Source organism: Typopeltis vanoorti, chromosome 7 (genome assembly GCF_054136105.1).
Source record: "Typopeltis vanoorti isolate ZY-2024b chromosome 7, IOZ_Tvanoo_1.0, whole genome shotgun sequence".
In the NCBI taxonomy this organism is placed as follows: Eukaryota; Metazoa; Arthropoda; class Arachnida; order Uropygi; family Thelyphonidae; genus Typopeltis; species Typopeltis vanoorti.
The window spans coordinates 16,477,088-16,492,915 of record NC_143555.1 but is presented as its reverse complement, the minus strand read 5'-3'; the positions used below and the strand labels follow the sequence as shown (position 1 = coordinate 16,492,915).

Genomic DNA, 15,828 nt, shown 5'->3' with positions numbered 1-15,828 from the left:
GAGCAGATGAAATTCTGCCAAAAATGCTCAGATATGGATGTATAAAAGTTTTACAATGGATGCACTGCATAATTCAGAAGGTCTGGTCAGAGGGTCCAATGCCAGATAATTAGAGTAGATTCTCATAGTACACATTTATAAAAAGAGAAATAAAGCTGGATATGAGAATTATTCAGTAGGGAAATACTTGTGTGTTCCTGGTAAGATTTATACAATTATACCTGAGAAATGGCTAAAATAATTGTGGTAGGGAAGCTTGGTGAAGAACAAGCTGGATTCAGGCCAAATAGAGGTCGTCAGGATCAGATTTTCACTTTATGACAAATAGTTGAGAAATCTTGGGAATATAACAAGGATTTTTATTTTAAGTTTTGTTGATCTGGGAAAGGCATATGCCAAAGTGCAAAGAGGGAAACCATTCAAAATGCACAAGGTATGTGGTGTAACTTGGACATAATATCAAGCAAAACATAGTCTCTATTTCAGCTGTAAGTCAGTAATTAGAATTGAAGGAGGTACAGGAAGATAGTTTGATGTAAAATTTGGTGTGCAACAAGGATACACATTATCTCCACTGTCATTCATTATCTATATGGAACACGTTATGAAGGAAAGTGGTATTAAATCTGATATCAAAATTGGTAATGTTAATCTTAGCTCTTTACTTGATGTAGATGATGTTATACTTCTGAATAAACCAGTATAAGTCTGCAAGATTCCCTGATTATACTGAATAACTGGTGTAATAAATTCAGTAAGAAATCAGCAATAAAAAGACGAAGACAATGAAATTAGGCAGAAACACTGAAAACATCAACTGTATCCTGAATGGTAAACCCAATGAGGAAGTAAACCATTTGAGCTACTTAGGCACAATATTGAGTGAAGATGGTAAATTAAATACAGAAACAAACAACAGAATTAGTAAAGCTGGTATAGTAGGAAGTCAGCTGAATAAATTTATATGGAATAAGAAAGAAATTAGTCAAAACACTAAATTAGCTGTATACTAGACAATGTTCAAAGCAATTTTAACTTATGGATCTGAGAGTTTTGTTAGAAATAAAACACTTGATAAAAGTGTTCTTATAAAAATTATGGGAGTGAACAGATGCCATCAATGGCCGTCTCTCATTAAAAATGAAGATATTAGGAAAGAACTTGCCATTCTTAACATTCAGGAATGTGTTAGTAGAGCTAATCTCAGGTGGTATGGTCACTTAAAACAGAATGGGTAAGGAAAGGTTAGCAAAACATGCCAGGTTAGCAGGAAAAAGACCTAGAGGAAGACCAAGATAAAGGTGGATTGATATAGTAAAAAGGGCCTTAAAAGATTGAAATATTAGATCTGATAATATTGGAGTTTTGACAATGAACAGATTAATTTAGAGGAAAATTGTTGATTAAAAGTTAGTAATGGTGTAACTTTTTCCTATAGTACTACCATAATTATCCTGTAGATTCCCTGTGGATACATATTCTGGAATTTGATGATGATGACAAAACTAAAAAGTGTAGTTTGCATTTCATTTATTGTCCATAAATAAGAGCTAATTTATAAGTTAGCCATAAAATTATAAAGCTTATCCATTTTCTGTTAGGAAACCAAAAAAAAAAAAAAAAACTGGTCAATGTTATCAACAGAACCACACTATCTTTTCATGATGTAATGTCAATAACGAGGCAGCAAACAGTCAGATGGAAACCATTGATTGAGGCTCTATGCTCTGCAGAGAGTGAAGAGGATAAATAAGTAAGTAATGTCAATAATGTGGTCCAGTCTCTGGCTTGTCTTTGCAAGAAAGTCTTTTTTTTAAAATACTACTATTAAAAAGCCTTTTCATCTTTTCATAATTTATGTTCAAGTATGTAATTATCCTAAGCTAATTCATTTTGTGAATTGTGAAAATAAGCTGAAATGCCGCATTACAACTGCATGTTAAAAAAGAGGCTGGAAGATTTTGTTTCAATGAAATAAATGAAAAATTGTCTTGTAGGTAGTTTTTGGTATTGAAATCACATTATAATATAAATAAGGAGTTTAATAAAATAAACAATTAAAACCCGACAAGTTTCATACATTGTACGACTTATATCATCAGGGGTAGTGTTACATTAAGGTTTTACACAATAAAACCCTATTAACAATTAATTACACATATTAGATGTTTTCGATAACTTCACAACTGTTAAATATAATTGATAAATCAGAATAGAAATGGTAAATTCTTTAGTGTATGTGTGCTGGAACATTGCTAGTTATCATCATCATCATCAACAAATTCCTGACATGCACCCTCAAGGGGTGTACAGGATATGATAGTACTACATGAAAAACCTACATCATTACTAACTTCCTATCTACAATTTTCCTCCAAACCAGTCTGTTACTTGTCAAGACTCCAATGTTATCAGATCTTATATTTCTATCGTCTAAGGTACTTTGTACCGTATCAAGCCACCTATATCTTGGTCTTCCTCTGGGTCGTTTTCCTGCCAACCTGGCAGAGAACACTTGTTTTGCTAATCTTTCCTCATCCATTCTGTTTAAGTGACCGTACCACCTGAGATTAGCTCTGCTAACACATTCCTGGATGCTGACAGTGTCTAGTTCTTTCCTAATATCCTCGTTTTTAATATGATATTGCCATTGATGCCATCTGTTCACACCTCTAATCTTTCTCACGACTTTCATATCTGCAGTCTCTAGTTATTGGTCAAGTGTTTTACTTCTGACCCAGCTCTCAGATCCATAAGTTAAAACCAGTTTAAACACTGTCTTGTATACAGCTAATTTAGTGTTCCGACTAATTTCTCTCTTATTCCATATGAATTTATTCAATTGACTTCCTACCATACCAGCTTTGTTGATTCTGTTGTCTATTTCCATATTTAATTTACCATCTTCAGTAAAAATCGTGCCTAAGTAGCTGAAATGTTTCACTTGCTCCACAGGTTCTCCATTCACAACACAATTGACATTTCAAATGATTCTGCCTATTTTCATTGTTTTTGTCTTTTTATTGCTGTCCTTCATGCCATGTTCAAGTATATAATTATGCTAATCACATTCTGTGGTATCATGCGTGCTACATCCTAAGTCCATGGCAGTTAAATTTTGATGAAAGCAGACCATATTTTTTGTAAAATTAAGTCATGATTTTTTATTGCATTGTGTAAGGTTCTTACATACCAGGTTTTTGTACGATGTAAAGAGCAGGTACTTTTCCAATCAATTTGGTGTAGGGTGTTGAGAGCGTGATCTGAGAGGCCTGGGAGAACTATTCTTCACAGTTGGCAAACCGACACACACTGGCCAATATATACATACTAACTCATATCACCACCCATCGCAAAAATTTGGAGTCATTAACACCCTTAAAAACAGAGCTATAACAATTTGCTCTAATCAACAAGCTCTTAAACAAGAATTAAAAATTATTAGCAACACATTTATAAATAATGGATATAACAAAAATACTATTAATAAAGTTGTTCATAAAACTTCAAAAAAGAATATAGATTACAGTAAAACCATAGCCATCCCATACATTACACGGTTATCAGAAAAAATCAATAGATCCTACACCATTATAATCACAATCCCACTTTTAAACCACCTGTAAAATTAAAAAACATATTCAACTCCTCTAAGGATCCTCTCCTCCCATTGGCACATCCTGGAGTTTATTGCATCTACTGCACCCATCTTCTTATTGTGCTATCTTCTATCGAAGGTCAGCGACCATCTTGGCGAACAAACTGCGGTCTTGTGCTAATCTGAGCAGTTGTGCACTGCTCTTTCCTGTCCATGTCTTGATGTTGTCAAACCATGACTGCACCCATAACTTACCTTATATTGGTGAAACTGGACGTACAATTCCTATACGTAAAAAAGAACACAAAAGACATATTAAATATAACAATTTTGGTGAAGCAGGCCTCTCAGATCACGCTCTCAACACCCTACACCAAATTGATTGGAAAAGTACCTGCTCTTTACATCGTACAAAAACCTGGTATGTAAGAAAATTTAAAGAAATTCTGATTAACCACCCTAATCTCAACAATAACGGTGGCATAAAAATTCCAAGAATTTGGATGGCACATATTCAGCCCACTTAGTATCTAGCCTACTTTAGGAAACCATTCCATAGCAATTGGTTAAAATTTATGTGTATAATCGCATTTTTTTTTTTTTTTTAATATATATATAAACTTGTTGCTCTTCAGCCCAACTCTTAGTTTTCTAACCTAACAGATAATAAGCCTCTAGCTTTGATATAGTAAAGGTGTTTTTTTCCTTCACCAGAGGTCAGGCCAATAATTGTAGTAACGGTTGGTCAATAACTTTAGCAAACCATGTAGATTGTAGTACAGCTTGTTTCTCTGCATATAAGGTAAAAACATCGAGTGTTGATTTTGGTTTATATTAAACTAAAGTTTTACTCTATAACACGGCAGTTGTCTCCATAATTTTTCAAAATGTATTCTGATCACCGTGTAAGCATGAAAGAAAGAATTCAAAATAAACTTGAATATAATTACTTCTAATTCTAAAAATAATTAATTAATTACCATTTCCCAATAAAATTTATATAGAAGGGTTAAATTTTAACTCACCAGCTGGCAACGGAGGGTTATGAGACATCTTTGATATCTATTTAAAAAAAAGGGGAAAAGTCATTTGCATTAGTCTTAGATTTAATTCATTATCAAGTTCTCAAAAATTCTTAAGGATCAGAAATCAAAATCCTTACTGTATGCTGATAATACATGAACATGTATTAATAAGTATGCAGTAAGGACAAAAGTCACTACATCAAAAATTTCATGTTTGATAGAACAAATAACTAGCAACAAATGAAGGTTACTAGAATCAGTTACTAATGATCACAATTATTCAAAAAACAAGTGGAAAAAATAGCCTATGATTTAAAGATATTTAAATAGGCAAGTGGTTATGCAAAGAAACTGAAGATCTTTGAAGGAATAACCATACAAAAGAACACCAAATACAATGGTATCTCGCTAATCCGAACTAATAAAAACCGTGCTTGTTCGGATTAACGAATTTCCCCCCAAGAGACAACAATAACTAGCGTTTAAGACAAAAATAATCAGATTCTAATGGTACATCAATTTAATTCTGTAAATAAATGAAGTAACTGATAGAAAAAAAGCTACTGTACTATAATGTAAAAATAAAAATTAATACAGCACACAAGTTTATTTTAGTAAAACATTTAGTTTGTATGTATCTGTATTGTTCAGGATTCCGATTTAATAAAATTGCATAGTTCAGTACATAAATTAATTTGCGTAAAAATATCACTTTCTGGTACACAAACAAAAAAAAAGTTTCACAAAATAACACAAAAAAAGGTTTTTGATTTGTTTGTAAACAAGTCACTGATTTTCTTTGGCTTCTTGCAAGCTAAACTCTTTTTCGAATGCTTCTTCTCGGAGCTGCATTAGCAATAAAATTTTGTGGAATGGCGTATCATTGTGCTTAGCCCATTGTATACACATATTAAAACTGTCAGCTGCCCTTCACGTTTTACTTTTTTTCTTCAAGTTCTTTATCATCATCTAATTCATTCTGTAACGTGATATTTATAATTTCAGCATCTGATTTCATTTCGATTTCACTTTCGGTTCTACCTTTAATCCATTCCATAACATCTGTTTGAGAAATTTCAACGTCTGGATTTATATTTTTAACCAAATTATGCACATTTTGAATTTCCTCTTTTTGTGTATCACCATAGTTATACTGTACTGTAATAATAATAAAATAAATAATAATAATTAAAATAATAATTATTTAAAAAAATAGTACACAAAATAATAATACGTCATAAATAAAAAAATTTTTCTTTCAATCCGCAGTTCGGATTACTGGAGGGTTCGGACTAAAGATTAGTGAGATATCACTGTAATTAAGAAATTAGTAAAGCCTCTTGCTCACAATAGCTGAACTACTGAGATGACGATTGAATAAATATTACTGATTATGAATAGCTTGTTGTATGAACATTCAAGTAAACAATTCTAATATGATGACAGTTTCCATGAACATAATTTAAAGGGAAATGCTCTAATAACTGAGAATGATATTATCATATACTCAGAAGTACAAAGGGATCTTTTAAACCCAAAATTATGAAATATCACAAAATTTGACAATAATCCATTAGAATAACTAAGCGAAGTGGGAGAACATGTCTTTTTAATTATTATTTTATTTTAATTTCACTCCAACACTGATGAGACCAAAAAGCTTAGTAAATATTTCAATGCCATATGTGGGAGGATAGGAACAGGAGCAAAATCAAAGAAATCTTTCCACAGGATTGATATAGCACTAAAGGACAAGACGGTATGAATAGCTGAGGGAGGTATATCCACTAGGGAAACTTGCATCATATTGTGATCTGAATTACAAAGATAAGAAAGAGGTAACCTGAACAGCATAAACAGAAGGAGAATTCTTTAAGAAAAGATCCAGTGTTGTTAGGTGAGTGGAGAGAATTACCAGGAATTTCTGGTTAGGAGATTCAACAATTTGCTTTAGGCCATCGTTTACAGCAAATACTCAGTGTCTCTTCCAGTTAGGTCAGTGAGAAAAAGGGATCCTGATGGAGGCGTGCAAGTTGACTTCTACTGTGTGTGTGAAAAGGGGAGGGGGGGGGGGAGTTGCAGGAAATCAAGCTTCAAGGATAAGAAGTCAAAGGGGTTAGAATAACTTTCTGAATTATGGGAGCAGCACAGATAATGAAAGAAAGGATTCTTAAACCGCAGGACGAAATAGGAGATTCTAGATTAGGCATCCTCTTCCAAGGAATATCGTCTTACACATAAGCACAAGTGGCAGAAGGAATCACACAAGTTTTGACACTTGTGTGTCCACAGCATGTCTTAAGTTTGGACACTTAAGACAGACTACAGTTGTCTTAAATTCAGCAAAAACAAGGGATTAGGCCTGGTTGTCTATAGATGATGGTGCATATCATTCAGGTGGGCGCACAAACTACAAATGCTGGTGAATATCGAAGAAATTTTTTGCAAGGTTTTCTTGAGTTCTTTTTATTTTGTTCCAGTATACTTATTTAGGGATATATATATATATGGTCCACACACACAAAAAGGCCACAGGACCTATAGCACACTAGTGCTGTGTGTGGTCAAGTGGAATAGAACAAAGGAGGAGTCTCCTCACATTTTGCTTGAACAGATGAGGGTTTCAATTTTTGGGGAAGGCAGAGTGAGGGAGACTGTTCCGAAGGAGAAAAGTAGATGAAATAAAATAGGAGAAAGTGAAGTTGGTTCAGTGAGCTTTACTATGGACTGTAAAGGGTGTTGGTAAGCAGTGGCTCTTGTTTTAATAATTTTGGAGGAAAGTGGAGGAATAATAGTGGCCAATTCAGCAGAGCACTGTCCATGAAAGTATCTGTAGAAGGGGCACAAGGAGAAACTGAACGTCTATGAGAGAGAGAGAGGTTGAAGTGGGTTTGTGAGAGAGGGATCATTAATTAGCCGGACTAACCTCTTCTGGATAGAATCAAGCAATCTTAGAGAGGATTTTGGTGTGCCACCCCAAATATGAGAGAAATATTCCATCGCTAGGCAGATTTGGGCAATGTATAGATTTAGCAGCTGTGAGCATGTGAAGTAGTGTCTTGTGTGAAAAAGTACACCGAGTTTTTCAGCGGCTGCAGAAGCTACAGTTGAAATATGGTTGTGCCAGGAAAGATCATACATGCAGTAATATCTCAGTATTACTGAATGTAAGAGAGAGGGATGTGAGCTCATTCTTGCGAGAGATCAAGGGTTGTAATGCAACCGAAATGAGTTTTGGTCACATTACAATGTTGTCCTTGCCCCACTGGGATACAGCTAGGAGACATGAGTTTGGTTCCCTGGTCGTGGTAGATCTTGAGGATTCTAATACTTGAGCACTAACAGATTTGTAGAATGAAAAGGAGGAATCAAGTTTACTATCGTCAGGAAAGAGCTATGGATAGAATTGGGAGTCTGTGAGAACAGGTCATTTATATACAAGAGGAAGAGAGCGGGTGAAAGAACAGAACCCTCGGGTACTCCTGCTGCACTGATTGGGAAATGTGAGGATAGTAAGTCGTCCACCATGGCACGTAGTGAGCGACCAGTGAGAAAGTTGGCAATCCAGTTCCAGAGTAGATAAGGCAGACAAGAGGATGGAAGTTTGGTGAGTATGCATCTGTGCCAAACCTGATCGAGTGCCTTTGAAGCGTCGAGGGTAACCACTTGAGTTTTTCCAAATTTCTCCATGGCTTGAGCTCATTGGTGGGTGGTGAAAGCAAGATCAGATGTAGATCCAAGTGCAGGAATCCATACTGCAGGTCACTGATTAGTTGGTATGTCTCTAGATAGTTCAAGAGTTGGTTGTTGATGACCTTCTCTATAATTTTTGAGAGAGCAAAAGTGAGAGCAATAAGATGGTAGTTCTTTGGTTGACTTTTATAACTTTTCTTGGGTGATGGGCTGGATGTGGACCTGTTTCCATATTGTCAGGTAGATGCTAATTGAATATGATAGATCGAAGAGGAGATATACAGGGTGTTCGGGATAAATTTGACATATTTATAATTAATTATATTTTTCCGTAAGTTACATGTATTAACACACACTTCTCTTCATTTAAAAGTTTGGACCCTTCTTCATTCATATACAAGATGTCAGAAAGGATGGATAGCTGGAACCCACCTGAATCATGGAAGAGAATAACTTGTATCATGATGATTCGTGCCCGCCATCAAAATAAGGATATTACGACTGCTGCCCAATGCTCCCTGAATACAGTAAAAACAATCAGGCATGAACTAGAGACTTGCAATGGTGACTACGAGGATGTAGCAAGAAGAAAGATCCCTAGCAGACGATCTGATTGCGTTCGTACAGCAGAATTCCTCGCAAATCTGCAGGAACAGGTGTTGAAGAACCCTGGCATTGGAATTCGGGCTTTGTTCGTGGAGTTGCTAACTGTAGTCAAGCCCTGGATAACAAGGGTAGCCAATGGTAGGCCGTATGTATGGCAGCAGGATTCGGCCCCTTGCCACACCTCTGGGAAAAGTCAAAAATGGTTGTCTGAAAATTTCTACGACTTCACCAGTCCAAATGTTTGGCCTCCAAACTCCCCAGACCTTAACCCCATGGATTATTTTGTATGGGGCGCAGTTGAAAAAGACACCAATCGCACTTCCAGTAATACAAAAGCCCAGTTAATGGATAAAATTAAAACAGTTTTTGCGGCCCTTCCCAGGGAGACTGTAGCATCAGCTTGTTCGAGGTTCCGAAGCAGAATTGAAGCTGTGATCGATGCTAATGGTGGTTATTTTGAGTAAATCTTGTTGATAGTATTGTAATTAACTCTGCCTGTAATGTTTTTTTGTCAATTCATTAAATTTAATAGATACAAAGAAGATTTTCTTTTTCCTTACGAAACTGTCAAATTTATCCCGAACACCCTGTAGAATAGGTGTTAGTTCTGGAGGACAATTTTTGTAACAAAATAGGTGGGATACCATCAGGACCAGATGCCTTGTTTGTGTTCAGGATTCTTCAGATTTATTTTTATTGTAAGACATGATGGGAGCTGTCCTTTGTGGAGAGAACTTTGCCCAGGTCATCAATGCAGGAACAGGAAGAGAAGAGTGAAAATAAGTTGGCTTTGTCTTTTGGTGAGGTAACTACAGTACCATCTGGATGCAAGAGTGGTGTAAACCTGTTATTATTACAACATTGTTAATAATAACATTTAATGGACCATAATTTTATTGACCCACAGAAATCTTTGACTATTTTGCATGATGCTGTCTGGAAAATCTACAGCATTATTGATAAACAACAAGATAATATGACTGACTTCTGAAATGATAGTTGAAATCAAACGAAACTATAACACTTTCTTTATGATGTAGTGTGGTGGTTGCAAGCTATCTCCAATGTTATTTAACTGCTTCTTCAAATATGTCGTAGAAGCAGTTAAAAAGGCCTAAAGAAATGTGATATTGATTGGTAGCAAGGACAATAATAAGCTACCTAAAGTCCACTGATGATATCTACCTCTTAGCAAAAAATTAATCACTATGAAGCCAGATCATATTCTCATATGGCTTAACCAAGTATCCAAAAATCAAAAACAATGGTAACTATAGATGAACCCCAACTTATGTAAGTTACATCTCACAAACTTTTATGTGATACACGTGTTACAAAACTGGATTTAATGGGCCCCACTTGTTAATCTACGCAGTGCTTATATGTTTATAGTAAATGTATGCAGTTGAACATTAACAAGTTTTAAAGGTTATTACTGTTGGTTGCATTCACAGGAAGCACACACAAATTACATTTCAGCATGTAACTGTTAACGTAAAGTGATATAATAAAGTATAAATAGTATTAGAAAATTGAAAAATAAAAAAATTCATAAACTGACATTCAGCATTTCCTTATGAGGTTAAGACATCAATTATTTCTCTTTAGACGTTGAAGAACCATAAGGAATTAAGATCCGTCTTTGGTCCGCCTTTATATTTCTTTATAATTTTTATCTCTGGATCAATTTCAGTGCATTTACACATGACTCACTTTTTTCCACTTGTGTTCTTTTTACCAGGCAGGATTGTGCTTTGCGATAGTGCACACAAACATTAAGAATTATTTAAGCATATAAATACAAGTACACAACACACCCATGTTCAACATAAAGGAAAACTGACAAAGGTGATTATGGACAAACATGTTGGCTGCCTACTCGTGAAAAATTGATGAAGATGGCATGTGAGCACATTACATGAAATTTTGATAACTCCGTAGCTCTTTCAGGGTAAGGTCCATAAATCATGGTTTGCCTGTATCTGTGCTTCACATCAAAAAGGAAATGTAGCAGAAACTGAAAAAATCCTTGCTTGAGATAAATTTAGAGAAGTTCAAACACATAGACAATATTTTTTTAAATAAAGATGGAAGATATTAGAACAAATATTTCCAAAGGAACACATAAACTTACAACTGCAAACAGATTAAATGAGTACTTAGGCTTGTTTACATTCACAATACAGTTTAAATGAATAATTACAGCATAAAGAGAAAGAATTAAACAGTGGGTTTAAACGTTTCAATATTTCATCTCTGTAACAGAGTCATTTTGTAGTCTGTGTTTTTATGTCTGTTTTTGTTATAGTTTTAACATTGTATGCCTGAAGTCTCTGTGACAGAAATGAAATATTGAAACAATTAAACCTGCTGTTTAATTATTTCTCTTTGTGCTGTAATTATTCCATTAAACTGTAGGAGTGCAAACACATTACATTTAATGACACTTGCTGATTCAGTAATCATCTATGGAAGTAAAACTTGAATCCCCCCCCCCTCTTAATGGATGAAAAGAGGTGTTACAGATGTCCTCTAAAAATACTATACAATGATCATATCACCAATTTAAAGATGAGCAAAGAATCGGTTCTTTTGGCCATTCAAAAAATATTGTACAACAATCTGAACAACTCATCCAGCTTGGTCACATAAGCAGATCCAGTAGACTCCTGCTTACAAGCCCTTGAAGGACTTACTTCACATATTAAAAAATAAAAATAAAATTCCAGAAAAAATTGGACAGACAATATAGATTGTTGGATGTTTTTCCACTTGGTTATACTTATAAATTAAAGATATCAAGAAATTATATACTTGGTTTAATCCTTTATCCAGAAGCATACGCAAACAAAGTTTACACCTGAAATATTTTCAGGACTGGGGTAACTCGTATATAGAAGCTAATCACTTCATATTGCTTGCCTTAGTATCCCATAATGCAAAGCACATATTCTTACAGAAATAACACTATGCATTATGGAAAGGGTCACTGGCTTCGAATTTTTATTAAGGTCTCATCAATGAGACTAAGACCCAGAGGAGATGCTAAATTGACAATTGACATTTATGTCTTTAGGGGTGAAGCAAGATGCTTTTCATATTCCCTGCTATCTGTCGTGGTTACAGTGAGGGTAAAATTTAGGAGCAGTTTGCTCGTCCTGAATGGGCATGGAGATTATGTATCGCTATAGGAGGCTAATATAGTTTTTGGTCTTCTATATTTAAATATGTCCGTTGGCTCATATGCTGCAGCTTGTTGAACCAAATCGTTGGGATGTGTGGACGTCTTTAGAAAAAATTTGGAAGCTAAGGATTGTAGATAAGAGAGAATATAGGGAATATTTGTGTCTCTGTGGAGTTGGCTGTTTCTAACATACCACGGGGCATTCAAAATCATTCTCAAGCACTTGTTCTGCACTCGCTGTATCTTAATAATGTTAGTATTAGAGGTGTGGCTCCAGGCTGGAGAGGCATAGGTGATTATAGGACGAATCGTCATCTGGTATAGCTGCAATTTGATTCTGTTGCTGAGTTTGCTATTTCTATTAATTAGCGGGTAGATCTGAGCTATGGCTTTAGATGCTTTTGCACATGCAGACTTGATATGTTGGTTGAAAGATAGCTTTTTGTCGAGAATCACACCCAGGTAATTTGTTTCTTTCTGCCAGGGAATTTTAGTATTGAATAGTAACACATCTCCAGCAAGAGACATTGGCCTTTTTGAGAAGAGAACCGCTGAGCTTTTCAGGGGATTGACTTCCAATCTCCACTTGGAGAACCAACCCTCCAGCTTTAGAAGATTTTCTTGAAGCTTTCTGGTAACGAAGTGGGGTCTGAGAGATCTGGTTAGTATTGCCGTATCGTCCGCATACAGTGCTAAAATGGAAGTCATCGGATTGTGTGGGATGTCTGACATGTATACAGAAAACAGCAATGGAGCCAGTAGAGATCCCTGCGGCACTCCAGCAAAGATATGGCGCTGGGACGATGTAGAACCGTTAATTTTAACTTGCATTGATCTATTCTGAAGATATGAACGGATTAGATGAACCATTTTTAGTGAGATACCGGCTGAGATAAGTTTGTGCAGGAGTCCAAAATGCCAGATTTTGTCAAATGCTTTAGATAGGTCTAGGAATACCGCACCTGTGCACTGGCGCCAGTTGTAGCTGGTGGTGATATATTCCACAATTCTGTGGATTTGCTGGGTAGTACTATGGTGTTGTCGAAATCCAAACTGTTCTTTAGGGAGGATGTCTAGGTCATTTACTGAGGTTTGGAGTCGTGAGAGGATGACCTTTTCTGCGACCTTACCCAGATTGGAGATGAGACTGATTGGACGATAATTCTGCGGTAAGTGTGGGTCTTTGCCTGGCTTATGTATAGGAATCACATCAGCCATTTTCCAGGTGGAAGGAAAATAGTGAAGTCTTAAGATTGCATTTATTATATTGGTCAGATGCACTATAGCTTTTCGAGGCAGCAGCTTGATCACCCAGGAGATGCTAAAGTTGAAGTAATACAGAACTCATATTGTCATATACAAGTAGACAAAAGGTGTCACAATTTATTATTAAAATACTCTGGATTAGAGAAAGTTGTTGGAAGTTTTTCCACTTCATTATACTATAAATTAAAGATACCAAGAAATATATACTTGGTTTAATCCTTTATCCAATTGTAAGCAAACAAAGTGTGTGCCTGAACTTCAGGAGCAAACTTTGTTTGGGGAAAATAGTTCCACTGCATAAAGGAGGATCCAAGACTACTGTTGCAAATTACCGACCGATCAGCATATCAGGAGTCGTTGTCAAGGTCTTGGAGAAAGTAGTCAAGGGTAAAATACAGGAATGGATTGATGAAAATGAGATATTGTATGGGGGACAGCATGGTTTTGTGAAGGGTAGATCATGCCTCGGTAACTTGCTCAGGTTTTATAACACAGTGATGGCTGAACTGGATAAGGATAATGGGTTTACAGTGATACTGCTGAAGTGGCTAAGGCCTTTGACAGGATACCACATGGAAGTCTAATCCATAAACTGCAACACATGGGAATGTTGGTGGGATGGTGAGAGGATACGAGGGTTGTTGATGGAGAGATACCAGAGAGTATTTTACTCAGGAGTAGAGTCCAAAAGACGGTCTATGACTAGTGGTGTGTCGCATGGTTCTGTTCTTGGACTAAGTGGAATAAGCTTCCAGAGTCTGTTGTGGGTGCTATGATAGTGAATGAGTTCAAGGCAAAGTATGATAGACACTGTGTGAATGTCGAATAGTTGTGATGGACATGATGTTTATGGCCTCCCTCGATGATTCTAAGAACTCCTTGGAGTCACCCGTAATAATAATCATACATATCTGTAAGAATATGTGCTTTGCATTATGGGATACTAAGTGATATGAAGTCATTAGCTTCTATACATGAATTGCCCCAGTCCTGAAAATACTTCAGGTGCAAACTTTGTTTGCTTATACTTGGATAAAGGATTAAACAAAATATATAATTTCTTGGTATCTTTAATTTATAATATAACAAATTGGGCAAATTCATACAGAGAGCTGAAAGCTTACTGTAAATCATGAACTAAGGATTTCTGTGAGGAATGTTGAATGATATCTTTTCAACAGTCCTGTTATGGACCATGGGAAGTATACTACACTTTAAATTTAAATTAGATAAACAACATAAGATTACAATTCACATGACAGACCAAACAATAATAATTCAACAAAACTTGAACTATTCCCAACTTCTGAGGATTAAATATTTTATCACCAGCTGGAAACAAAGGGTTGCAAGAGGCAAGGGATCTTGCGTATTAGTGGATAGGAATTTAAAGTTCAAACGTTACACATAGTAAAAGTTGCAAATACAACTCAGTGGATAATTGTGATGTTAAAGCCAACCTTGACATATAAGAATGAGGAAGTCATTTTGCCACTTTATAAGGCTTTGATAAGACCAGATGTGGATTATTGTGTACAGATTTGGTCTCCTGGGTTCCAAAGGGATAAAGAAGCTGTGGAAATGGTGCAAAGAAGAGTTACAAAAATTATATCTTGATTATGGGATTTAGATCATGAGGACAGATTGCGAGTATGTGGATTGCAGACTGGTTAACAGGAGAAAGAGGGGGTGATATGTTACAGGTCTATAAACTTTTGAATGTGTGTTATACGATATCAGCTGATGAAATTTTTCATTATGTGGAAAGTGGGGAGAACACGGGAGCATCCATGGAAGTTAAATTTATTTGTAGTCAAGAAAGGGGTAAGAGCTAGGTTTTTTTCCCCGAGAGCAGTGAATGAGTGGAATAATTTGCCCTTAGGGGTAGTGAGTGTATCTAGTATGAATGAGTTTAAGGGAAGTATGATAGCTGGTTTGGGTGATTTATAGCTCCCTCAATGAGTCCTTGACTCCCTGGAGATCTCAGATAATTATTATTATTATAATTTTTTTCATTTTTTTTTCTTTGACCCACAAGTTTGACAAAATATAGTATATCAAAAAGTTCACTCCAATAACCATGATCCAGGCATCTCTACAGAATATCAGGGATCAACAAACCATCCTATTTCAGTGAAAATAGCTATCGACATTCACGTGAATGAGCATATAAAACAATGTCCAGTACCTACACTCTAACCAATGATTTGTTGTAGATCACCACCAATGCTTAATTATCAAATCTAATGGAAGGTGGAAACTCTTACAGGAGTTGATTTAAATCCAAGACACTGTTTCTGAAAACCATCACATCTCTATGTTATATTTAATCCTGTAAATGGGCTGTGCCAATTTGTTATATGTGAAGCTTGACTACTCCAACTATTATTCCCCACCTATATCCAACCTCTATATTAAAGTCAGTCGCGGAGTAAGATTAACAATATAATACAGTC

The 15,828-nt window shown here is 35.7% G+C and overlaps 1 protein-coding gene across 7 annotated transcripts in view; it reads right to left on the bottom strand.

Moving 5' to 3' along the window:
- LOC150104513 (RNA-binding protein 25-like) overlaps positions 1–15,828 on the bottom strand; it is a 496,362-nt gene that overhangs the window by 439,721 nt on the left and 40,813 nt on the right. For all 7 annotated transcript variants that reach the window (XM_090395192.1, XM_090395194.1, XM_090395191.1 and 4 more), the window contains one exon: positions 4,624–4,660. In XM_090395192.1, coding sequence (XP_090251318.1) covers positions 4,624–4,651 — 28 coding nt within the window. In that variant the 5' untranslated portion in view covers positions 4,652–4,660. The remainder of the gene's footprint in view (positions 1–4,623; positions 4,661–15,828) is intronic.